Source organism: Tiliqua scincoides, chromosome 4 (assembly GCF_035046505.1).
Source record: "Tiliqua scincoides isolate rTilSci1 chromosome 4, rTilSci1.hap2, whole genome shotgun sequence".
Lineage (NCBI taxonomy): Eukaryota > Metazoa > Chordata > Lepidosauria > Squamata > Scincidae > Tiliqua > Tiliqua scincoides.
In genome coordinates, this window is record NC_089824.1 from 19,350,580 (window position 1) to 19,377,760 (window position 27,181).

Here is a 27,181-nt window from a genome sequence, read left to right on the forward strand (position 1 = left end):
TCCACTCCCAAGATTTGGATACAAGATACATTTGGATTAGAAGAATGTTTCAAGAACTTGGCTGTATGTTGCTAAGGTCCAGGTGGTAATTTATATTCTTATAATAATGTACTTTTTTTGACTATTTCTTATTGTCAGAGCCAGACTTGACACTAGAGATGTACTAATGTTGAAGTTTGAAGCACTAGAGTTTCCTAATGTTGAAACTAATAGATGAATTTCCTGGATGTCATTTGGATGCCTGAAATCTATACTCCAGATGACTTGAATCAAGCTCTCACACATTGGTGCGCACAGAGACATCATTGCCTGTCAGGGCCATTTCTGCTGTGGCATTCATGTTTGTGCTTGCAAGCTTGATAGGAGAAGCAGGGTTAGAACCTGGAATGAAGCAATACAGTTTTACAAGTTTCAACAGTAGCCAAAAGGCAGACACCCCAGATCAGAGAAGAGTATGCTTACCTGACAGTAGCTCCCACTGTACTCATTGGGGCATACTTATGATTAGACATCCACAGAATTGAACCGTTGGGCATGGTCTATGTCAGGGGTATCAAACTTGTTTCATACCGAGGGCCGAACAGCATCCATGATGCCTGCTGAGGGCCAGAAGTGATGTCATTAGGCAGGAAGTGATGTCATTAAAAAGTTCATAACCAAAAATAAGCACTTATTCTCACTTAGGAGCTCATTAGCTGCAAATGATAGAAGAGAAAAAACACAAAGCTTGATCATATTTCAAGATGTGAGAGCCCAATTTTCATGTGAGTTGCCCTTGCAGCAGTAAAACACCTCAGCACGGCTCAGCAGCTGAGAGCCTGAGGGCCAGATAGAAAGCTTCCGCAGGTCGCATCTGGCCCCCAGGCCTTATGTTTGACACCCCTGGTCTATGTCATTTCAACACCAGTTTATAGCACTCATGTTGTTATGATGAAAGTTAACTACAAGATTTGGGGGCATTTTTCCCCCTTTCCTGGCTAAAAATGCAACATACAGAAACAGCACAATGTCCTGTTGTGCAGGCAGAGCTTATTTGTATAGGCTTTGTGCCAAAGTTACGTTGAACACTTCTAAGGGCAAGGGCAGCAGGCACAACCTTCTTCCCCCTCTATACTCATTCTTTCTATATAGCTGTAACATCTATGTAGTCTTAGGAATATTCTTGAATCCGGTGTGATTCATAGCTGATGTATTATAACAATATTCTTGTTTATAATTGGCTTGTTTTCACGTTTTATCTATACAGTAGTGATAAAAACATACTAATAATATTGATTAAGAGTCTTATTTAAGATCTCTTCAAAACATAATTAGTACAATTGTATCATCCCTATTTGTCCTGTTTTGGAGAATTGTTTGAACTGCTGTTGTTTGCTTCCAATTTCATTATCTGATATCACTGTTCACATATATTATAACCTATTATCTCTCCTGAATAAGGGAGAGATCCATAGAAGGTGAAGAAATGCAGGGCAACCATCTATGGGAAATGCTTGTCTTAGGGAAACCTATATACACAAATTTCTAGTGATTTATACAGAGCTACTGAATGCACTTTATCTTGCATAGTTGTCAAAATGGATTATGTTTTCTAAAAGAGAAACTTATGCCCAATCCTACCCACCACCACATTATAGCATGCAGCCACACCAATAGTGTGCATGCTGCATGTTGTGGTGGAGGGATGATTGGACAGCCTGCAGGAGGTAAGTAAAAATATTTTTTACTTACCTCCTGGTAGGCTGCCCGATTGCCTGTGGGTTGCCTCAGACCAGGGGTGCTCACACTTTTTTGGCTCGAGAGCTACTTTGAAACCCAGCAAGGCCCAGAGATCTACCAGGGGGGAAGGAAGCGTCTGACAGACACCCCCTTTAATGTATGGAGCCCCTGCTGGAGTCTAGTCAGTTTCATCAGTTTTGTTGCTGCATGCCTGAAGAGCAGCTAAAGTGTCAGTTTAGCTAAATATGTAAGTTTTGTCTACTGACTAGACAAAACTGACATATTAACAGTTTGGAGAGACAGGGCTCCACGATCTACTCATTTTGCCTCCCGATCTACTGGTAGATCGCGATCCACCTATTGAGCACCCCTGCCTTAGACCAACCTAAATATAACTAGCACAGGTCTGAAGAGAGCCAAGGGGTGGGATGAGCAGAAAAATGGGGGATAAGATCCAGCATGCGTTACTGATGCCAGGTCCACCCCTTTCCTCCCCGATATTCCCCCCATGTTCCTTCCCCAAATTTCCTGTTACTCTCCCTCCCCATCTACAGCCTGTGCCCACTGCCAACTTACTGGATCCTGTGGAACCTGCCATTATGGCAGAGGCCTAGCAGTGCACAGCAGTGGCCCAGCTTATGTACCACCCTAAAAGACTTTGTGCTGCTGGAATGCTAATTTCGGCAGCACAAAACCCCAGTAGGATTGGTGACCTGCATATAATTGCAAATACATAATTAGATCTGGCTTGGGTTGAGCTTCATTTTTGTTTTGTTTTGTTTTTGTATCTGTAACATGAGTCTGGTTTTACAAAATGTTGGTCCAATGCAACCATGGGTGATTGTAGAGCATCAGGATATGTAATCCTTAAAATCACGTCTGTTTCATGGTTCTGCAAAATGTATTGTTGTACCTAAAGTTGTTTTCACTTCCATGTTCCTGACTTTTTTCACAGCTTTAAGTCAGTTTATACCTGGAAGGACTCTACCGTGGCTTGGTCATGCAGTAAATTAGTATTATATTTCTGTTCTCCAAGGCACATGGTACTTTCCCTTTATTGTAAGTGTATATTTCTAAAACTGTGTGTGGTCATAAGCTATTTGACATGTCCTTCAACAGTGAAATCTCAAAATCATGATTGTAATAAATAATAAACAGCATTAATATTAATAACTGGGCGGAAACAGGTGGGATTCATTTCATGAACATTTTTACCTTCATTGAAATTCTGATCTCTTTTTATGATTTTTCACATTATGATTTTTCAGACATCCTTCCCTTCCCTTCCCTTCCCTTCCCTTCCCTTCCCTTTCCTTCCCTTCCCTTCCCTTCCTTCCTTCCTTCCTTCCTTCCTTCCTTCCTTCCTTCCTTCCTTCCTTCCTTCCTTCCTTGTGTGTGTGGTGGTGGAAAAGCACACGGATTGATTGCTTTCTCACCTTGATCCAGTCATGCTCTGTTGGCAGTGTGGAAGAATTGAAATGTGTATTCAGATCCAAGTGCACATCCTGTAAAGGAACCAAGTGGGAATCAATGTCATTGGATGTAGTTTATGGGAGGCTGAGCCATTTAGCAACCAGATGCAGCTTACATCAGTGGCAGATAGTATGGACTGTGATGGGCCAAGCAGATTCAGGTTTAAAGTTCCCTTTAAACTTTAAGTCCTTCATAAGAGAGGAGCAATGTGAGCAGGTAAGGTGATATTTTTTGGAGGAACATGGTGGGCAAGTAAGGTAGCATTTTTTGAAGGTGGCAGTAGAGAGGCAGGGGCCACTTTGGGCAGTGAGCCTGGTTGGGCTGGCCCTGATTTAAATGCATTTGGAAATACAGCTATCAACTATTGAATGAGCATCTGGATGTATATGGAACAACTATGACTTCTGTCTGTACTAGCTTACTTTCATTCAGTTTGCATTGGACAAATTGCCAGCATGATGGCAAGGCTCTGACCATCTGACCATTCATTTGCATTTTCCAATAAACTGAATTGTATATACACAAACTGGGTGCCTGGCAGTGGTTGGAGTTGAGTTCCTGGCAACTAAAGGGTTCTCAATTCTCAGTATAGTACTGTGATATAGTGATTTTCGCTAGGCCGGTGAACGAGCTTCATGTTTGAATGGAAATGTGTATATGGAGCTTGCACATCCAAAGTCAAGTTAACTCTCTCCTTAAACTTGTTTTCCATTCTTACAGCAGTGATTTCAGATACTTGGCCATTTTTTTTTTTAAATCTGTCCAGCATCACTTTTAATGGACCTATGAGCCTTCCTTTCCTCAGCTGCTTGTATTATAACACCTATTGCTGGAAGTCTGACATGCCACAAGGTGAATTTGAAATTTCTGACCCATCTTCTAGGTTTGGATAACACAACAAACTTTGGCTCGAACTAAACAGAGAATGAATGTTGAAAACTTCTTCCCCTTGTGTGCAAAGGGGAGAAGTGATCACAGGCCGAGGTTAATGAAAAATGTGTAGAACCAGAGTCAAATCAAGGTTCCAGATGATATTTGAAACTGATCTTTTTGTATTTCTGCAGTTTCTGAGTTTTGACATGTGAAATATTTCACATTTTTATATATTTATGATGAGATGTTCTGTTGTAGATTTGAAGCAAACAAAACAGGGCATCTTCTTTAAAAGATTGACTATTTCATACTCTAGAACAGGGGTGCTCAATAGGTGGATTGCGATCTACCGGTAGATCGCGAGGCAAAATGAGTAGATCACGGAGTGCCGACCCCCCCTTCAGGTGCCTCTGGGAGGAAACGCCGGGAGTAAGGCCCATTGTACTCAATGGGGCTTACTCCCAGGTAAGTGTGGCTAGGATTGCAGCCTCACAGCCTAATCCTAGGCATGTCTACTCAGGAGTAAGTCCTGTTATACTCAGTGGGGCCAAGGTACACCAACATACATTGTACACATAAATGTTATATGTTATGATGGCGCGAACATTGTAAAAAAAACTCTGGTAGATCTCCGGGCCTTGCTGGGTTTCAAAGTAGCTCTCGAGCCAAAAAAGTGTGAGCACCCCTGCTCTAGAAAATGTGAGCACAAAATTTGTTCTGCCAGTTGAGAAAACCAGCCAAATAATGTTGTTAACACACATGATCCTTGTTAGACAGTTCACTGAGTGTGGAAAGTACAGACAGTTTAAAAGCCATGTCATTCTACAGTTACTTTGGCAATGCCAAGTTTGTTTGTTTGTTTGTTTGTTTGTTTGTTTGTTTGTTTGTTTGTTTGTTTGTTTGTTTGTTTGTTTGTTTGTTTTTAATGCACTTCATATCTGAAAAGGTAATGCTACAGGCATGGATAACTGAACAAGGGCTCAATCCTGTGGTCGCTCTTAGGTCTGCACAAGTCTCTTGTGCCGACCCAGGAGTGTTGCAAACATGCTGTAAGACACATTTGTGCCTCCTTGAGAGTCAGGGAGGCTGGTGCAAGGACATGTGCCAGTCTCCCCACGCTACATCCTATACTTCTGCCAAAGTTGTCCAACCAAGAGCAGCAAGAGTGCGGGGTTGGGGTGGGCGTGGAGAGGGTAGAATGAAGGGCATTCTGGGGTCTGGGGAGGGTGGGCTGGTGGGAGAACCGGGCCCAGGAGTGGGGTGGGCCCAGGATACTGGCACTTAGTCCTGATCCTCACTTCCCTCCTGAGCACCAGGTCGCTTCAATCTGGTGCAGATCTGAGTAGCCCCTTAGGGAAGCCGCCACATGTCACAGCTTCACGGGAATGAATTTCCCTTACTCTGAGTTGCGCTGCAACTTGGCCTAGCTCTGCTCTTGATGCAGCGCAGGCCAGCCAGTCTGCCTGCTCCAGGGCATGTTAGGATAGGCTGTAAGTGGCAGAACCTTCTGAATGGTTATATTCAGGAAGACAAAGAAACATAAGCAGAAACATTTCAGTGCTGCATTTTCTTTCACTTCTATGCATTTACCCATAGAAGAGTGTAATACCCTCATGGCTAATTTTGAGCCAGTTGCCTTACGCAACTCAAGATTTTACGTAGAGGATTCATGTCTCCTATTAAAATGTATATTTAACCAGCTCTGTTGTCAGTGTGGTATGCAGGCAGCCAGTTGTTTATGGTTCTCTCTTTGACATTCCTTTCACTAACCATTTTCTTGTAACCACTAAATTTTAATCAGTATTATTTTGTCCTCCCCATCTAGTTTTATTTCTCTGTTTCTTCAGTGTTCAAATATATTTGTTTCACGTCCACTGAATTTTAATATTTAGTGCACCTGAAAATTTAATAAGTTTTGCACCTTTCCTAAGAAACTCAATAAGAACCAGTGCTGAGAATACATTTTGTGTACAATAAGGAAGACCATCTTGTCTAATTAAACTGAAGTATAATCTGTCACAGCATTGCATTGCACAATAATTACCAATCATTTGTAAGGCATAAAAGTAGCAGCAGAAGTACCAGCTTTTATAAAGGAGTACTGTGCATACTTTCATCAGAAGTGAAAGCTTTCAGTCTTGCCAGTACATGATCAGAGGGAACAAATTGCACAGTTATATATTGACTCACATAGTATCATTCCGCTCTATTTTCCTGAACATAAATTTTCCTTTTTTCTAAGTAATTCTGTACAGTTGTTAAATATGAAGTGAGAAGTTAGTGCTAAATTATTTTGGTGTACAGACAGAATAGTCAAGGATGTAGGATTTATATCAATATTATCTCTGCATCTGCCTTTGGTTTTAAAATAAACCTTGCATGTGAGATCCTCCCCATGAGGGAGGAATTCATGGGGAGGAATTTTGCTCCTGACTGTCAGTAAGTGATATGACAAATAGAGCAACAGCATGACCCACCCCCAATGACCAAAAGGGCCATTGAATTCTGCACTAATTGCAGAATTAGTGCACAGTGCAGAAGACAGTTTCTGCACTGTCTTCAAGGGCAGCCCCATGCAGGGTGCATTTCTTGGGGTAAAACACACTTTACTTGACATGATGTTGATTAGATTTTAATAAACCTTTAGAATTTATAGAATATAACAATCCTTTACACCTGGCAGTAAAAATATAGCATTGTTTCCATTGTTACTTGAAACATTTTCTAGTTCTCTTGTATATTCCTTAATAATTATCATGTCAGAGCTAAGCATATCACAAATCTGTTTTCCCATAGTTTTTTTTTTTTTTTTTTTTTCAAACAAGAACTAAATCAAAGCTTCTGGGAAATATCAGTGGCAGTCTAGTATTTTGAACTAGTTTTCAACCCAAATTAACCTGCCACAAAGGTTTTGTGAACCTGATTTGTATGTGTCTCTGTGTGCACGCACGTTCGTGAAGAAATGAGACAGAGAAGCTCCCTGGTGTTGGTCCAGGTGTTCTTTCATTAGCAACAAAATGGTGACCATATGTTTCTATTATTATAATGGTCATAGCACATGTGGACAAATTTGGCCCCTTCTACTCTTTGTAATTGGACATTTTAGCTCTTGGGGAGGAGGGAACAGCAAGTAAAATCCCTGAGGTAATTCATTGAGTGCGGTAAAGAGATAGTCAGACTAGTGATACAGAAGCAATGCAGCTTTTACTCAAGGACTTTTGCATCTCATTTGTAAATTAGTCTTTAAATTAGCATAATATTGAAAATTTTGCTATAAAATTTATTTGCTTGGCTTGCTTGCAGCACCTTTCTCCCCAAAGCGATTTACAACACAAAAAGTGCAAATCATAAAATCACAACCAAAACAAATTACCCTATAGACTAAAAAGCCATGAAACATTAAAACAAACTTAAAACAATAAAACACAATTACAGTAGAGCACCAGCAGCAAATACCTTATAAAAGAGGTCCAAACCTGTAAATGCCAGATATCCTTATTAAAAAGACTGAGAACTTATTAAGAAGACTGAGACAAAGACAGCTTGTCTGGGGGAAAAAATGTCTTCAGACCTCGCCAGAAAGTCTTCAAGGTTGGGAGCAGTTCATAGATCAAAGGGGAGAGAGTTCCATAGGGTTGGAGGTACTATTGAGAAGGCCTTATTTCTTGCCGCCATCTCTCACACCTCCCTATGTGACAGCACTTATAAGAGGGCCTTTTCCTATGTCCTGAGGGGATTGGCTTGATTGTACAGAAGTAGGCAGTTTCTCATATACTCTGGTCCCAAGCCATATAGGGCTTTAAAGGTCAAAACCAGCACCTTGAATTGGGCCTGAAATGAATTGGCAGCCCATGCAGCCTCTGGAGAAGCGGCCTGACAGAGTCAGACCTCCCACCTCGAATGACCAAAAGGGCCGCTGAATTCTGCACAGTTGCAGTTTCTGCACTGTCTTCAAGGGCAGGTCCACGTAGGGTGCATTTCTTGGAGTAAAACATACTTTACTTGGCATGATGTTGATTAGATTTTACGAAAGGGGTCCTACAACAAAATGTTGCAATATGCACATCTTCCTGTAAATAAACCCCACTAAATTCATTGGTGCTTACTTCAGAATTGCAATGCCCTGGATCACAATGTTATGTTTCAGGGGCTGCCATGTAGTCAACTGGCAGCCTTGTCTTTCTCTCAATCTTTCCCCCCTCCCCAAGGGGGAGGGATGTTTTATTTAAAATCTCTCTCTCTCTCTCTCTCTCTCTCTCTCTCTCACACACACACACACACACTCTCTCTCTCTCTCTCACTCACTCACTCACTTAATGCTGTCTAGTTTTCTTGAAATTGAAATAAAAACTGAAAGCTCTTCCCCCTTCTCCAACAGGAAGACTTTGAGAAATCTCTAGGAATACTGATTGTCCCTTTAACACTTTCACTGGGATCACAAGGGGGCATGGGGTGTCCGCTGCACCAGGTGTTATCCTTGGGGGAGGGGGTGACACCACACTGCCCAAGCCTCTGTTGGGCAAACTTTGGCTCACTCTGGGCCAAGCTGCCTCACAGTCTCGCTGATGATCATGTTTTTGCCACTTGCTAGTGAGAACCCAAAGTGATCAGGCCTGGAGCAGGCCAAGGATCGCCTAATGGAGGTGGTCTGGACCAGGCTTTTCATGGTAAAAACATTGCAAAAGTGCGGAAGGTTGGGGCAATATGATTACATCATTATACCACCCCTGAACTTCTGGAACTCTGAGCTCACCCAGGTAAGCACTGCTCCTGGTGGCACCCACCCAGTGGACACCTCTGAACACCATTACTTCCCATGAAATGAATGATTTTATTCATTTCACCTCACAATAAAGACACAGGCAAAGGTCTATGGTAGAAAGGGCCACTTCATTAACTACTTAAATTACAACTCAAACTGCAGCAGGGACTAACTTTCTAAGTCGTGCGGGTTCTACGTGGGGGAAACGGAGCTGCCCGTCTACCTCCCCCGAACCTATTTTGGGCGACTACACTCGACTCCAGGCTGCATCAGGATGATACCTGCTGCCCCCTTCCTTGTCACCCCAAAGGGGTCAGGGTGGCTGGCTAGCACAGGCCACACGAGCGAACCCGCGGTGCACCTTTGCCACCAGGCTGAGGTTCGTCCAGCCCGCCTCACCCAGCTGGGTATGCCAGCATGACCGAGCATGGAGTCCTCCCAGCCCTTGCCACTCCACGGTGTACACCAAGATTGCCTTACCTACCCAAACCCGCACAACACCTGCCTAAAGTGACCAAGAATAACCTATTTAACGCCCAAAAATTCCCACCATATCTCCACAGTCTGGGGTATGCGAAAAAAACCACAAACCTTGAGGCCAATTGGGTGATGGTAAAAAATTCCTATCCGGCCCCAAATGGCAATCAGCTAGCCATCAGGTTGCAGAAGGGTGGTCAGGCTGGGGATCGCCACTTGCTCCCATCTGAGGGGTCTCAGCTCGCAGTGCACATGTGGCCCTGCTCCCAATTAGCTCCCAGCCAATCAGCTGAAGGATAGCCCTGCTATGCCTCGTGTGGGGGCGGAGCAAACGCCGGTGGCGCATTAACTCATGTGTCACCGGAATTTTTTTTTTTTTTTTGAAGAGGGATTTTAACACTTGGTTTTCTGTTTTGTTTTGTTTTGAAAGTTCCTAATATTTGCATATCTTAGGAGTTCAGTAAATATTTAGAAATCCCTGTCCTATTGTGGACGCAGTATAGCAGCAATTGTCAACCTTTTTCATCTCATGGCATACTGACAAGTTGTAAAAATTGTCAAGGCACACCATCAGTTTTCTGACAATTGACAAGGCACACCATGTTGCTGGCATGGGGATCACATCCCCCAATGGCCCTTTTAATAAATGATTTTCCTCCAAACTCCCGTGGCACACCTGTGGACCATTCATGGCACCAATGTGCCACGGTACCCTGGTTGAAAATTGCTGTAGTATAGGCACAAGAGTGGGGACTTTGGAAAAGGAGTGATGTTCTGCAGTGACCTGTGCAATTCTGTATATAAGTAGTAGTAGTAGTAACTTTATTGTCATTGTGCTATAGCACAACCAAATTTATGCACCTTTGAGATACAAGCATAAATATATACTACAATTCCAACAGTCACACTCTACACACTCACCCACACATTCTATTCAACATGCATCATAATATAAAACAGTATAACAGACCATAATGCCCAGGACCATGGTAACAACTATATCGCCTTATTCAACGTAATTATGGCTGTGGGATAAAAACTGTTCCGGAATCGTGTGGTGCTGCTCTAATAGTTCTGTATCGTCTACCTGAAGGCAACAGTTCAAAGAACTTATGAGCCAGATGGAAGGGGTCTCTCCAAATACTATGTGACTTCTGCAGACAGCGAGATGTATAGATGTCCTCCAAAGCTGGTAGATGAAGGTTGATGATGTGCTGTGCAATCTTAATAATTCTCTGCAGAGCTTTTTTGTCCCCTGCAGAGCAATTTCCGTACCACACCAAGATATCATAGGTTAGGACACTCTCAATGGTGCAACAATAGTAAGACACAAGCAGCTGCTGTGACAGATTTAACCTCCCAAGCTTCCTCAGAAAATATAACCGCTTTACCAACTGTGCTCATGAGAAAAAGTCTAAAAGGGTGTTTCAAGGGTGCTGCTGTCATACATTGTCGTCTTTGCAGCTGGATATAGAGGTACAATTTTCAGGAATTTGTGATAGAATCTTGTTTCTAGTGCATTTGCTTTCCTCTTTAGTGTACATGGACACATTTTCAGTTTCCATGTTTAAAATAATTATGTAACCAGATCTTCCTACCAACATAGGGTTGGAACAGTAGAATTTGCTGGATTGCTTATTTTCTTTGCAAATTAAACTCTTTCCTAATTAAAAATAAACTCTTTAAAAATTAAAAAATAAACTTAGAGCCCAATCCTGGGCTCGGCACTGTGGCTTCGTACTGCCGTGCCCTGTCACAAACGTGCTGTAAGGCACGCTGTAAGGCACGTTTGTGAGCCTCACTGCCGGGCTACTGCCCGTGATAGCCCAGCACCAGCTGGTGCTGTGCTAGCGCTGGGCTAGTGCGGGGCAGGTGCCCAGCCTCTGCGGCTCAGCGGTCTCATGGACCGCTGAGCCACAGCACGGTAAGCGGGGACAGGGAGAGGGGTGGGGAGGAGGCATTCCGGGAAGGGGGGAGGCCGGCAGGTGGTGGAGAGAGGGCGGGGGGAGGCGTGAAAGGGAGGCGGGGGTGGGGAGGGGGGTGCACAGGAGGCATGCTGGGAGAGGGAGGGAGGCGGGTCTGTGGAGCTCTGCTCCAGCAGATCCAAGGCGTTCGTGCGGGGCTCAGTGCCCTACACGAATGCCTTTACTTTATCGCTGACCTTTTGGTCAGCGGTAAAGTGAGTAGCTCCATTGCAGGGCTGCTTCCCTTACCCGGGAGAAGGGGACAAAGTCCTATTCTCCCGAGCTGCTGTCCGCGGTAGCCCAGGAAGCACAGGATCCGGCGACAGCTGTTCTCGGTGCCACCAAGGCTGGGCACCCCGGGCAGCTCAGGATTGGGCTGCCCGAGTACAAATTTAAGATCTAAATATTTTCTGTGAGCCTTTCTAACACCAGATTTGCCAGATAGGCTTCTTTGTTTTGGCCTACTCAACAGAGTTGCACCATGGGTTGCAATTCTCGTTTGGCAACTGTAGTGTGATGTGATTTCAATTTAGGCCAGTCCTGAGAAGTGTATATGCTATAAAGCAATGGGAGACTTATATTACATTTGGATTAGAGCATGTTTGTACACCAAACTTTGGAATTAAGGCATAAAATATGATCAAAGTAACAACCACGACAGTTCTACAGGCTGATATGCAAAATAATAAATGATTAACACCCCAATCCTATGGTTGCTGGCAACCAGGGCTACAGCGGCACCAAAATGGCTACCGCTGTATCCTATGGGTGCTTGGCTAGCTCTGGGAGTCTCCTCGGGTTAAGGGAGTGTTTGGTTCCTTATCCCAGGTAATGCTGCCACAGTGCCACTGAGTCTCCTTGGATCTGTGCCTGCTTTTGATCAGGCACAGAACCAAGGAAGCCCTGCCTGGGGCTGCCTGGGGCTAGGAGGGAGTATAGGATAAGGTGGCAGAGCCTGCTGCTGTCTCTGCCCCCTCCCAGGCCCAATCCTTCCTCCCACTCAGTTCCACCTTCCCCCCGCTCTCCCCCATCCTGTAAAGTCTCATCGCTGCCTTGCAGTGTCATTTACTGATGGTGGCCACGCAGAATTTTCTTCCCCACACTGTGGCCCAGCACTAGCACCCATTTCTCTACAGGAGCAAAAAGGATATAGTGGAAATGGAGGAAAAATCCATTACAGGTTACAAGCCATGATGTGTATGTACAACCTCCTAATTTTAGAAATGGGCTATGTCTGAATGCCAGATGCAAGGGAGGGCACCAGGATGAGGTCTCTTTTTATCAGGTGTGCTCCCTGGGGCATTTGGTGGGGCCGCTGTGAGATACAGGAAGCTGGACTAGGTGGGCCTATGGCCTGATCCAGTGGGGTTGTTCTTATGTTCTTATGAGCCTAAAACGTCTTTATGGCACCTTTGCAACACTTTGCCAGCGGTACACTCATACCCCTGGTGCTGTGGAATTTAGAATTGGGATCTAAATATCAACTCTTTGTCCTAATTTAGTACAGGTATACTTGCTGTCTTGGTTTTCAAGGTGAGAACCAAGAAGCAGTGCCTCCTTTTGTCGTCCTTGCTTGGGCAACCTTACTTTGACTTTGATATCAGACCGGTTATTGCAATTTTTTCCTTTGCAATAACAATCAGCTCCCAAAACCTAAACCCTCAGGTACTGCAGCCATAGGCATCCAAGAATGTTGTTTTTACAGATCCCTCTGAAACAGTAAGTTGTGAACAGTTGTTTTAGGTAGCATAGTGACTTAAGAACATAAGAACATAAGAACAGCCCCACTGGATCAGGCCATAGGCCCATCTAGTCCAGCTTCCTGTATCTCACAGCCGCCCACCAAATGCCCCAGGGAGCACACCAGATAACAAGAGACCTGCATCCTGGTGCCCCCCCTTGCATTGGCAATTTGACATAACCCATTTCTAAAATCAGGAGGTTGCGCATGCACATCATGGTTTGTACCCCGTAATGGATTTTTCCTCCAGAAACTTGTCCAATCCCCTTTTAAAGGTGTCCAGGCTAGACTTCACCACTATGATACTGAAGATACTCACTAGCACACCCTACTACATCAATGGTTCCCAAATGTTTTAGCACTGGTACCCTCCTTTTAAAATGACACAATTTTGGGACTCACCTAGCTTTGCAAGACTAGAGGGAAAAAGGTTTCACCTTACCAGCTGCTCAAGCCTCTGGTTTTATCCTTTTACTATGAGGAGGAGGGTGGGCAACTTCTGCTGCATTTGTTGAGCTCCATGTTCATCGGATCAGGACCATTCTGGTAGCCTTGCATTCCCCTTCACCCGACCTTCCATAAGGGCCAAGGCACGTTTGCATACTCTTGAGTAAAAATGTACGAGTGGCTCAGTTTCAGTTTCCATAGGGCTCAATTCATTTTCCTTGTCAGCTATCAGCTTGTCAGTTCCACGACCCACCAACAATCAAGTTGAAACCCGCAGGTGGGTCATGACCCACAGTTTGGGAAACACTGCCCTACGTCCTTTGTTACCTTCCCCCAGCAAAGAACAGTTGTAACCTATTTATCTTGGTGAATTTAAATTTATAAATTGTTTTTAAACTTCCCACTCAGACTCTGAAGATGAATGGGTGTCTAGTGTCTGAAATGGGGTGGTGGGGAGGACTGCTGGAAAAACAGCTTAGTCCTATCAAGGCTTATGTTGTCGTGCATAGCCTTTTGTGACAGGGGAAGCAAGTTCTGCTGTTGCAAAATGGCTGCCAATGGAGCATGCAGCGTTCAGTTAGCAGTCATTTGGGGAGTGCTGTTGGTGAGGCAGCAATACTCCCTGACCGTCATTGGAGCTGGCTACACCTGCCAGAACAGGTAAGGCAGTGGTGGGGTGAGGAGGGGGCTGTAATGGAAGGTTGCAGGAGAGGGTGGATCTAGCGGCAAAGGTACATGCTAAATTGTACCTCCTTTTCTGCAGCTTCTTCACCCCTTTCTCTCCTTGGCCTTGCGCTAGCAGCTTCACTGGCACAGGTCTAAGGAGACTCATTGCAGAGCAAGAGGGATTTCAATCGCCTTTAACCTTCTAAGGGCGCAATCCTAACCTCTTATGTTAGTGCTTTCCAGCACTGGCATAGCGGTGCCAATGGCACATGTGCTGCATCCTGCAGTTGGGTGGCACTCATGGAGGCCTCCTCAAAGTAAGGGAATGTTTGTTCCCCTACCTCAGAGCTGCATTGCCACTGGAAAGCACTGACATAAGGGGTTAAGAATGCACCCAAAGTCTCACAGTCTGTCTCCCTCCCACTGGATACAGCACACCCATTTTTGGCGCAGCTGCACCAGCAGGGGGAAGGATAGTATTGGGCTCTTATGAAAGGACAGCATCAACTGGCATGAATGGACACTGTCTGTTGGGCAGGTTGCATTAGGTCCTGACTGGGTTTGTCCCAACCTTTTTTTTCTCCACTTCTGCTAAGGAGTCAGGATGAAAATACATTCTGTTTATTGGCTGATCGCAGGAGATTTTGCTAAACTCATTAGAGGTTTTTAAAATACATTTTGATAGCTGTCACAAAGCAATTGCTAATATTTGTTTTTTCCCTTATATGTCCAGTATATATAAAATTGATGTATTCAAGTATGCATTTCACTGAGACAGTTGTAAATTAACCAAAGTTTTAAATTATTTCAGATGAATGAGCTAATGAATCATAAGATCTGAACAATAAAATTTTCTAGTTAGCATAGTAATGAGTGATAATTACCTTCACAAAATTCTTATTCTTAATTTGTAGGTATAAGTTATTATGGGGAGACAGTAGAACCAATCAACTTTTTCAAAGTGATGGTTCTATTAAATTTAAAACCTTGTGTTGAATTAATGAAGCATTGAAATCTTTTTAGAGGGGATTAATATTTGAGATCTCTATTTTCAAAGCTTGCACATATGATTATTACTATAGAGTTGTTACTGTTGTAGCTCATTTCATTCCAACTGCAAAAATACTAAAGTTAGGAACATTTTTATTATTATTTTTTTTGACATTGCACATTTCAGTCAAAGCATTTAGGAGTGGAAATTTTTCCACTCTTATCTATATAAGGTTAGGATGAAAGAAAGTGAAGACTGAAATGACCTTGTGAAGTTCATGGCCAAATAATAATTTGAACCCAGGTATCCTAGTCCCAAATCGAGTACCCTCCACTACACTGCACTGGCTTTAAGTTACTGATCAGTGAAGGTTATTTTCAATCTAACAAACCATTTTGTAATGCTATTTCATTTTTGAATATTTTAGATGTTCAAAATATTTTAGATGTTCTCTGCCTACATGACTCAGAAGTACTGTTATCTACTTGTGAAATTCAAGGACAAAAATTGTCATAATTAGCTAGGATATTGCCATATCTTGAATGAGTCACCAACATGATTACAATGAACTTGGACACTATGGCAATAATTGAAAGAACCTATCACTACTTTTCTGTCAGACTCATTTATGCAATTAGATTATAAAGTGGTGGCAAATGTATATCAGTTGAATGAAGTCATCTCTCTCTAGGGCAGTGGTTCTGAAACTTTTTCAACAGGCAGCTGCCTTGACCTACTGGGCCCATTGGCGTTGGCTCCCCGTTAGGCTAAAATCCTATACATTGTATAGGGTGGCAGGCTTTTTGTGAGGATTGTGAGGCTGCCCTGTCTGGTTTCCTCAGCTCCCTGGGGAGCCACGGCTCACAGTTTGGGAACCACATGATTGGTTTTTATTCCCAAATAATTGTACTGATCATATCTGATCAGCACATTGGAGCAATGATTGAGGAGAAACATATTTTGTGATCTACTGGCACAACAGTAGATTGTTGTGCAATCTACTGCAATAGACAAGCAAGCCTTGTCTTTAGAACTCTTTTTAGGGCATTGGGCTGGTTTTAGTATTTTAGATCCAAACTTTTCAATGCCTTTCTAGAGGCCCCAGTTTAACCAGTTGTTTTCTAGGTTGAAGTGCCTTTGGTTTATACTAATGCTTTTACTGAAGTATGGGAACAGAGAGTTTTGGGGGGGAAGGGACGGGTGATGTCACCCTATTACATGTTGAAACCATGTTGCTTGAAACCATGTTATTCTTTAAAAATACTTTTTTTGAGATATCTCATTTCATATAGGAAGCACTACAGTTTATAATGTAAAGCAGGTTATAATACATACATGGAGTACAATCTCTAAATTCTATTTTCTTTCTGATTAAATCCCGAGAAACAATTTAGAAATATTTACTTCAGTGGAATTCAGTGGCTCAGAAGAGTATTTTTTAGGATTCTAGCCAAGAGGAAAACAAGTACTCTTCAAAAAAATATTTGCCTTCCCCTTTGTTGTTTTCAGACAGGCATGCAATGATGACAGCTTAAAAGCTTTGCATTATCTCATGTTTTCCAAGGTAAAGAGTGTGTATGAGAGCTTGAATTGCTTCTAAATCACCAAGTGTTGAAGACATCAAAGTCCATTCAACCAAGTTCGTTTGTCCTTTCAGAGCATACAGATGCTGGTATTCCTCAAAAGACAAATATAATATAGATATATGCTTACAGGTATACGCTTTCAATATCTTATGAGTTATTTTAACCCTACATGTCTCTAGGAGTGAAGATAGATTTTTTGCTAGATTTTGTATAGGCTTATTTGAATGCATGTTTAGGATGAAATAATTACTTCATGATACTCAGCATTTTGTTGTCCTTTTTGCCAATATTCTTAGGTGGCCTCTTGCTCCCATCTGATACTAGACTTTCAAAGGCTGTATTCTATCATCACTCTTTTTTTGTGGGGGTGGGGCAGGGGCTTTTCTAAATTTTTATTGTCACAAGCTGTTTTGGGAAATTAAAACTAAATGATGGAAAAGAACTACTTGACTTTCTCTGCCATCTTTACCTTTTATTATATAAGTATGAATATCTATTTCCAATACACCTCTTTCTGGAAAGCATATTTATGCAATCAGGGGTTTAGTGAAGAAGGATGCATCAGCATTGTTCTAGTCCAGTCTAAACTCTGCTTATCCCCACTTCCTTCTTCCAGCCTCTAGAAATGAGGAGTCCAGAAGTAAGGAGAAGAGAAAGAGAGCAGGTGGACCAGCATAGGGTTGCATAAATACATACAACTGTAAATTTAAAAACAAAAACAGGACTATTAAAATTAGTTAGGCCCAAATCCTAACCATCTTTCCAGCACTGACACAGCTGTGCCCAAAGGGCACGTGCTGCATCCTGCAGCCGGGTGGCACTCACGGAGGTCTCCTCAAAGTAAGGGAATGTTTGTTCCCTTACCTCAGAGCTGCATTGCCCTTATGTCAGTGCTGGAAAGTGGGTTAGGATTGTGCCCTTAGAGAGACTAAAGAGAGCCAACCAGTTTCTCTCTAGTTGGATCGATGGTAATTTATGGTGATTGGGGCCATAGGACACTCTTATGCGGTTGTGGATATGAGGCATCATGAAGAGCTCCTGCACTTCACAGTTTACTAATGTACCTCTGCACTCAACAACAGACTGCACAGTAGCTGTTGTTTTCTATAGAGTTTGCACAGATCTTTAAGTGTCTCCTGCCAGTTTTAACATGCAATTAGAAGAGTTGTTTACAGTGGGTGTTTATGCTACAGCTTTGATTGAGGCAAGCTGGCAGAGGTAATGCAAACTGTATACATGTTCATGTGCTAATGTTGTTCAAATGTATGTATGAGTCAAATGTTATGTTATGTTAGAGAGAAATATGTATGTTAGCATGTTCACAAGCACAGTTGCCAAAAAGAAGATATGAGAAGAGTTTAGATCCATTTTACCCAGAAGCCTTAGAGGGAGGACTACAAGCTAGGAGTCCTCAAGGAAAAGTCTGTTAGGAAGGAATCAAGGATACATCCTAATTGCTCTTTTATAAGAACAAAATTAAAGGAGAAGTATAATAAGTAGAGGAAATGGGTAAATAAGTTAGTAAATAAGTTAGGGAATAAAAGAATTAGTTTGGAAATAAGGAATATCAAATGAACTCTGTGTCACCCTTCAGAGCCTAACACAGAGGTCCCAGATAGCCAACAGAGGTAGTTAATTGCTTAAGCAATAAAACAATTTGACACCCAGATTAGATTACGGGCTTCAAAGAATCCCCCTTGACAGATTAATGGCATCTGAGCTCTAACTGCTTGCTGCTGGAATCCCCCCCTCTTCATCTGCAATTCCAAGACAGCATTAAGCAGAGAAGGGGAAAACACACAGAAGAGCATATTGGATTATTTTAAAAGTCAAAAGCCATTGTTAAAGCAGAATAAAGTTTTATATTTACAGAGGAACAGTGTAACATCTAAGAGTTAGGCTGCAGAAGAAAGGCCTACATTCAGACAAAAGAGAGCCTTTTATGATCTCTAAAACAGTAGCAAATTAGCCAGAGCAATAAAAGTAGATAGAGAGTGACAGATTCTGCTACCAGCAGAAGTATTTTGTTTGGGTAAAAGTGTAAAATAATTAGTAGGATAGATTAGAGGTCAACAGAAGCCACATGAAGTCCACAAATGAAAATGCCAGCTTCTGAACAGTTTGATACAGAAGCTCCAGTACCAAATAGGGACTTTAAAAGCTGTTCTGAAGTCAATTAAAAGGGAAAGTAGCACATAGAAGGTTACAAGATTTATTGTTTGTAAACTCAGAAGTAAGCAAGTATATTCTTTGCTGAATATTAGTTAAATTAATAAGGGAAGAACTAAGTTAAAAGGATTTAAGTCTGCCTTAGAGTGAGGCTTGCAAAATTAGATGCTGTACAGCTAATGTGAAATTCTTATCTAAGCAAGAATATTTCAAACCTGACAACTAAAATGCCCAGACTTTCCTAGGCGCCAGAATAGATAGTGAATTTAAGAATATTTCTAGTAATGAGAATAATTAATCTTGGTAGGCACAGACTCATTAGCAGAGAGTCTGTTCAAAATCAAAGTTGACAGAACAGATATGAAACTAGTGAAGACTACATATCAAAGTTGGTAGAATCCGATAAGGAAGATGCCTCAAGAATGTGAGTCTCTTGAAAATGCAACTTATATCAGAGAAGAGAGAGATTTTATAGAAATCAGAAATCACTTTATAACTTCTTGTAGGAAAAAGATATAAAATAATTGAAATTAGATTAGAAGAGAAGATAAAATGATGATTAAAATAAGTATAAACACCATTAAAATAAAAGCATAATTAGAGAAACAGGAACAATTAGGAAAATTAAGATAGAGGCACACTGCCCCCTTTGGAATAGTATTGACATTACAGAAAGGGGAGGAGTTCTCCAAAATGGCGAATACAGTAACCTGAGATATTTAAATGTATGCTCCAGATATGGCAATAGCCAATGAAAAATCCCCATTTCTGACATCATGGGCTCTAACAAATATGATTGGAGTTTTCTCGAGACAAAGAACCTACAGGTATATATGGTCACACCCAGCAGGGAATGTTGCTTTTTCTCTGGGACACTGAGAGACCACAGCTCTCTGTGTTCCCCATTTTGAACCACTGAGAGAAGCCCATTGCTGGCAATGAATAAAGACTGGGAAATCACCACAATTTCAGTCTGCTGAGTTTGTTTTGAACCCTGAAGACACCATGCAACATGATGAACACCAAAAGATGGTCCTTTTTGTCTTTCTTTTTTCCCTGGTACTTTCTCCCATGGGTATTTTAAATATTCGATTTGTGATTGTTCTGAGCTGGGCCCCCAAGAGAATCCAGCAGTTGTCAGTTTCATTTTATATGCCTTAACTTGAAAGCGAGCAGTTCTGTTGTAGAGTAATGGTGTTGCCGTGGGTGTTCATGAACAAAGAAATTCATCAGGTCAGTCCAATGCAGATCTGTGAAGATAGAAACCTTGAAGTGCATTTTGGTATTCAGAGTGTAACCCATTACAGGAATGATACACAGCCATCAAATATTCTTTATATTTTCAAGAGAGAGACTAATAACCTGAATGGCTAGGAGATTTTAAAATGTGGACATACAAGACACATGTACAAGCCAACTGTACAATGTACACCACTTTCTGCTGTAGATAAATCATTAGTAGTAGTAGTAGTAGTAGTAGTAGTAGCAGCAGCAGTAGTAGCAGTAATAATAATAATAATAATAATAATAATAATAATAATAATAATAATAATAATAATAATAAGTATTTATATACCGCCTTTCTTGGTCGTCAGATTTCTCCTCAGACTTTATTCAAGGCTGTTTACATGGGCAGGCTGTTCTAAATTCCCATAGGGATTTTTACAATCGAAGAAAGGTTCTGTCTTTCAAGAACCACAACATTTCAGATGGATCTTTTTGATCTGGTATCACATTCTGGCCTCCGATTTCCTCCAATGCAAGCTGACAAGCAGCTCCTTCATCTCTCACATGGAGGGCAGCCAAGACGCTTCTTCGCTCACACCAAAGAGCAGGTGGAATAACTCGGCTCAGCTTGTCAGCTGCTTCAAGGTCTCACCATTCACAGTGCCGGTGGCCTCGAACTGGCGACCTGTGGATGTTATCTTCAGGCAAATGGAGGCTCTACCCTCTAGACCAGACCTCCTGCCCTCTTCCTGCTCCTACTATATTATATATAGTAATAATATATACTCAATTTTATTTTTTTAATTCCGTTGTCCCAGAGAGCTATTTTTTTATTGATTCCCCCCATTAACCCTTAATGGAGGCATGTTGACAGTAGTAAACAATTAGGTTTTGATTCACAATTATTACGTATGGCGGTTAATATGTTGAAATATGGTATGTGAAAAATACTGTCAGGGCTCAGCATGGGAAAACAGGCTAGTGGTCATGTTGCAGAGGAGGCAGAGGAGTGTTCCAAAGACCAGAGAGATGGTATACATGAGAGATGGTAATTTTCCTTTGTCTGATAGATACAAGCAATTCCTGAGGTTAGTTCTTTGACCACTATGAGCAGGGTTGGTCCATCCAATGATGCAAACTGAAACAGTCACCTCAGGCAAAAGGGACTTGACTGCTGCACCCTTTCTAAACTCAAGATAAGAAGGGGAAGCCATTAGCATAAAGTTGGTGGAGAACCTCAGAGGTTTGAGTCCATTGTCCCATTACTGGCCGAAATGACCTTGGCATCTAGTGACATGCTATCTGAATGTCTATGTCGTTCTGTGCACAGAAAAGGCATTAGGCAAGTGCAGTCAGTTTGAGGAATTTTCATAGACTTCTCACAGCAGGGGGCTGGAAGAGTGAACGGAAAAGGAAAGAAGATGCCTCTATAAATTTGTCTGGCTGCTCATGCCCTACTATGCATTCCTAGCATTGATTATGAAAGAGAAAACATGTTTCTGAGACACTCTGTATAGTTAGGGCTATTGGGTACCACGATTTAGTAAATCAGATTTGTTTTCATGCTAACATGACGGGCATAACTGATGGCATATGAATCCAATTCAGGAAGTAATGCTCTAATTCAAAATTGGCAAACACTTCCAACTATTTGATTTTGTGTTGCTACAAATATTTGCAAGATGCTGTCTCTTTAACTCACAACTGCACTGGGTTTTATGTAGAACCTTCCACCATATTTCAGCTGCTATGGAGAAGTTCACTCTTTTGGGAGGGGACAGAACAAAGGGAAAAAAATATATGGCTGAACACTGAACTTCTCACAAGCTTGCAGGGCATCCTAGGCATGCCTGGTAAGAAGTAAATCCTCTTGAGTTTGATGGAACTTACTCCCAGGTAAGTGTGCATATAATTATAGCTTTAGATGTTGCATCTTTTGACTATTGATTGAAGCTGATAAGTCTCCTTTTTCCCAGCCCTTTGTTTACTACTACTTAAAACATACCTTGTGGGACAGATATCCTGCTCTTCATTTCTTCCCTTTTATTCTAATGTGAATATAGAATGTTGAATATACAAGCATTCCCCCCCCCCATGTCTGTAGATCCAGTTAACCATGGTTCCCCATGGCTCCTTGCACCCATTACTTTTGTTTATAGTCATGTGAAGGAATCGCGTACTTGCTTTAAAGACGATTTCTGCCCAATGTTGCATATATGCAACAAAAAGCAAATGTGTACACCTGTGGGCTGGGCAGAAATGAGTTAACCACGAGCTATAAGTAGAAAGTTTATAGCAAGACAAGCAGGCAGGTAGCCTGCAGCTAGAGGGAACGACTCAGCAAATGTTAGCAGGAAGCACATTTGCTGAGTCTTCCACAATAGCTGCCTGCTGCCTGATTGCCTAACTGTAAGCAACATAAACAAAGGTAATGGGTATGATAGCTGTGGAGGCACAGAGATAGGGTTCCCCATATTACTAGTTTCCTGTACGCACAATGGGGTCAGGAAAGCATCTCCCATGGATACGGGGGGGGGGGGGAGATATGTGTAGTTCACATGTTCTTACTTTCTAAGCCATCCAGAAATCTAGAGGAGTCGGTTGGCTTCTGCAGTTGTCAATGAGACCAGTTCAGGTTATTATATGCTCTAGAAAAAAAAAAGACCTCAAATTACAAGGGTCATTTGAAAACAATAAAAATTGAACTGAGGTTCTTCTGAATCTAGCTTATCCAGCTGTGTAAAAGCAGCTGATGAAAAGATCAGATGGATGACGGAGAGCAATCAAGCCAAATGGAATATTTATAAGAATGAGATAGAGAATTAATAGGAACAAAATTGTCTTGGATACCAAGACAATTCCAACAGAGAACCAAACAATGCAATGTAAAAATAATGGTCACCTTTGTTACAGCAAGATAGCACTATGCAGAGATTAAAAAAGAAGAGACCAAGGAGAAGAAAGCATGTGCCTCTTACAATGTGTGGCTATACCAGTGTTGGATCATGCTAGGCCCTAGCAGCTAGGGTGTTGAAGAATGACGTTTTATCAGGAAGAAGTCAGTAACTCATCAAGCCTGCCATTCATTAGATCAGGGGTGTCCAATGTTTTTGGCAGGAGGGCCACATCATCTCTCTGACACTGTGGCGGGGGCCAGGGAAAGAAAGAATTAATTTACATTTAAAATTTGAATAAATTTACATAAGTTTACATAAATGAATATATTAAAGATGAACTTATATGAATGAATGAAGGTCTTGCAATAGCTCAAGGCCTGGCACAAAGCAAGGCTGGCCTTTCCTTTGCTGCCACTATTGCATCACAGACATGAAACAGCAAGCAGTGGAGAAAGCCCTCATCCCACAGCTCACGCAAAGAGGTCAAACAGTTGCCTTCACACTGAGAGCAGTTGTGTCGGGCCAGTGTGGGCTGCAACAAATCTCTGGAGGGCCAGAGGCTCATTGGAGACTGGGGGCTCCCCGAGGGCCACATTGAGAGGCCTTGAGGGCCGCATGTGGCCCCAGGGCCGGGGTTTGGGCACCCCTGCATTAGACTGAAGATTACAGGGTCCATATCCGCGGGTCCTGTATCTGCCGGTTCACTTATATGCAGGTCCAGTCTGTTGGGTCCCCCCATGTGCACCCCCTCCAGATGGCTTCTCCGGGTCTCCTAATGCCTCTAATAAGGCATTTTTTTAAAAAAACCTAAAGACTCAGAGGACCTCCAGAGGTGAGGGGAGTGTAGCTCCCCTTGGCTCTGGAGGGTGGGACGAAGTGTTTGTCTGTATCCGCAGTTTCACTTAACCTTGGAGAGGCTCCGGAACGAAACCCCTATGGATACAGGGGCCTGCTTGTACATGGCAAAGCTTTAAACTTACCTTTCAAAAAATGCAGGAAAAAAAGCCAAAGATGTCTTGAACGGGAATGTGTCATTTAATTCATTTTATTATAAATATTTATCAACCATTTTTCCAGAAGCTCAAAGTGGGGAACAACCAACAAAATCTATATGATAAAGCTATAAATATAACTAATAACAGACCTCTTGAGGGACACCATTTTTCCACAGTTGTCTATACAATGTCTAGCCTTCTTGAGGTGTGGTAGAGTTTCCCCATTGCTAGCCTAGGAGATGGCAGTAGAACAACTTCCTTTTGCCTAAGCAGGGGCAGGCAAACCTTTTGGCCGGAGGGCCGCATCGTCTCTATGACACTGTGTCGGGGGCTGGGAAAAAGAATTAATTAACTTCAAATTTGAATAAATTTACATAAATTAATATATTAGAGATGGAACTTATGAATGAATGAATTTTACTGAGCTTGTTTATAATACACAAGAGAACTATAATACAGGCATGTAGAACCACATGAAAACTATGAAGTGTTTGCCACACACTTCTTATACAGTGAAAACATGCAGACCAAGCAAGAAACACATGGAGACATGTTCAGAGGCAATGGGGTGGGGGTTAAAATAGCGCCCAGAGAAAAGCAGAAAGCACATGGAAGTTTTAAATGGCCTTGCTCTAACTTGGCCCACAGCTCGCTTCTGGCAGTCGCAACAGGCAGTCACAGGCCAGCGCAGGCTCCAACAGTCTCTTAACAGGCAAGAGGCTCATTGGAGACTGGGTGCTCCCTGCAGGCTGGATTGGGGGTCCCCAAGGGCCATAAATGACCTGTAGGCCGGGGTTTGACAAACCCTGGCTTAAAGGGTCACTTTATCTAGTTGAGATGATCCTGCATAGTTACAGTATCTCTCTCTTCCCAACCAGCTTTTCAATCAGGTCCTCCCTGAGCTACTTCCAACTTGTGATGTGAATACCAGCTGGCCATTATTCTTGTCTTCCTTTATAAAACTCCATTACCTTCCTCCTTTGCCCCACTGTGGGATACCAAACTCCCCACAGTTAGCATTTTGTAGACACAAATCAAATTTTACAGACACAATCAAAGCACATAATGACATGCGAAAGCACAAATATTCTCGCTATATCTGTACTACAGGGTCTTCCAAATCCAGATATACTGTTATCCTTCATGAAAACAGATTATGTTGTCCTATTTTTTTCCCCCTATTCTTTGTTTCCATTTGATTCTTATTTTGCACCTCTAATATATACGATAGCTTGAAAATTGATTCTGGATCTAGCAGCACCATCTTGATGAGAATATCAATCATACAGAAGTTAATTAAGCTTCCAGCAGGTTGGCTAATCAGCAATAATTAAATACTTTTCTATCCAACTAATTAAGAAAATATTATGTGTTTCATGAAATGGCTACGTTGTTTACTCTTTGTTCAAATTTGACTCAGCCTTACAGCCAAACTCCTTAGCCACAGCGGGCACTATAGATGAAATCCAGGGGGTGAGTGAGTTTTAACAGTCAACAAAACCTTTATTAGGCATAAAGGGTGAGTGAGTTGTGAGACAGTGTATTGGTGGTGATAAAGGGATGAGATTCCCATTGTCTTTCTCCCTTCTCCATTTCTGGAGTGTTTTCCTTGTATATGTGATCCACAAACCACATTGTGTGAACTGATTCTTTCCCCAGAGCCTGCAAAGGAAGATACCAAGGAGGGAATGCGTTGACTTAAGCATCCAATTGCTTTAAACAGGAGAATGTTACTAGTCTTTTTTTCTTTCTTTTCAGAAAATAATGGTCCATTAATCTTACTATGGTATTAAAATGGTTTCACATGTCTGAGTATAATTTGCAATATGATGTATGCACTGTCAGAAAATGGAGAGAAAAAAAAAATACTTTCTTCTTCCATTCCCCTTCCACATCATTTTTATTTCCTGTCCTTTTTTCTCATTCTTGCGTTTAGTGGTATTTGGCCAGTTTGTATTTTTCCAGACATCACTTCATGACGTGGTTGAAGTATATGATGGCCCAACTCAACAGTCGTCTTTATTATCTTCTCTATCAGGATCCCATTCAGGTATCACTTAATAGAACTATAAATGAATTATTTATTACTTAGTGAAGATTTCTGCTGGATAGTCTAGTAGTCTGTTGGTCATGGACCTGGACAAACAGGGTGGAAGTCCCTGATAATTTCCCATATAACTTGGAAATTATAACCACATATAAGACAGAACTATGATCCTATCAGAGTTTTCATTGAGAGGTGGTAGCCTGTGGTATGTTCAGAGCAGTCATATCTCTAGTCAGCTTTCTGGTTCTGCACACTGAGCAAATCATTACATGGGCCTAGGTATTTGGGATGCCTCCTAAACCCAGCATTTCCTCAGATTAGAGGAGGAAGCCGGAATAAACATTCTTTAAATAAAATAAATGCATTGTTTGCTTTTAAAAAGGGTTGTGTGTGTGTGTGTGTGTGTGTGTGTGTGTGTGTGTGTGTGTGTGTGTGTGTGTGTTGAACATTTGTGTTTCCACAATCCCTGAAATGACATCCCTGTACAAGTAAATAACCTTTGCAATCTCTTGGATTTGTTGTGATTCTTTACATTTAGGTTAATGATGAGAACCTTACAAATATAGGACTTGGTCCAAAGGAAGTTTAGCACAAACAGAAGGCACTTCTCTGAGTGAATTAGGGCCCCTAATTTCCATCAACCTCGCCCCTCCCCCAATCTGTAGTTCCCTGCACCACATCTCACACTCTTTTCAAGCCTTTCCTCACCTTCAGGATTAGCTTTTCAATGGCCACAGAGAGTTGCAATGGGGAGCAAAGTTCCCATTGGGAGCCTGGAGTTCCAGTGTTCTATATGTTTTTGCTCTGTTAGCATTTATTTAATTTTATATCACATAAATATTATGTTCTAGACTGAAGCTTAATCCTAACTCCCCACACCATGATGCAGTGCTGCCAATGTGGCATCCGCTGAATCCCTTGGGGAATTTTGGCGTGTTGAGGCCTCCTTGCGGTAAGGGGACATTTGTTTCCTTGCCCCAGGGAAGGCCCCTGCTGGTTGGCTGGCTGGATCGGCTCAGACTTGCTCAGGTGATGTCACTGGCACAAGTCCTTATTGACTCGTAAAGGCAGATCAGGCCCAGTGTGTGTGTGTGTGTGTGTGTGTGTGTGTGTGAGATTTACAAAAACTTTGTTTCTGAACTTGGAC

The 27,181-nt window shown here is 42.1% G+C and overlaps 1 protein-coding gene across 1 annotated transcript in view; it reads left to right on the forward strand.

Annotated features, from left to right (window-relative positions):
* The window catches only part of CSMD3 (CUB and Sushi multiple domains 3), a 710,986-nt gene that overhangs the window by 526,485 nt on the left and 157,320 nt on the right, over positions 1–27,181 (forward strand). The window contains exon 34 of the mRNA XM_066624387.1: positions 25,924–26,037. Coding sequence (XP_066480484.1) covers positions 25,924–26,037 — 114 coding nt within the window. The remainder of the gene's footprint in view (positions 1–25,923; positions 26,038–27,181) is intronic.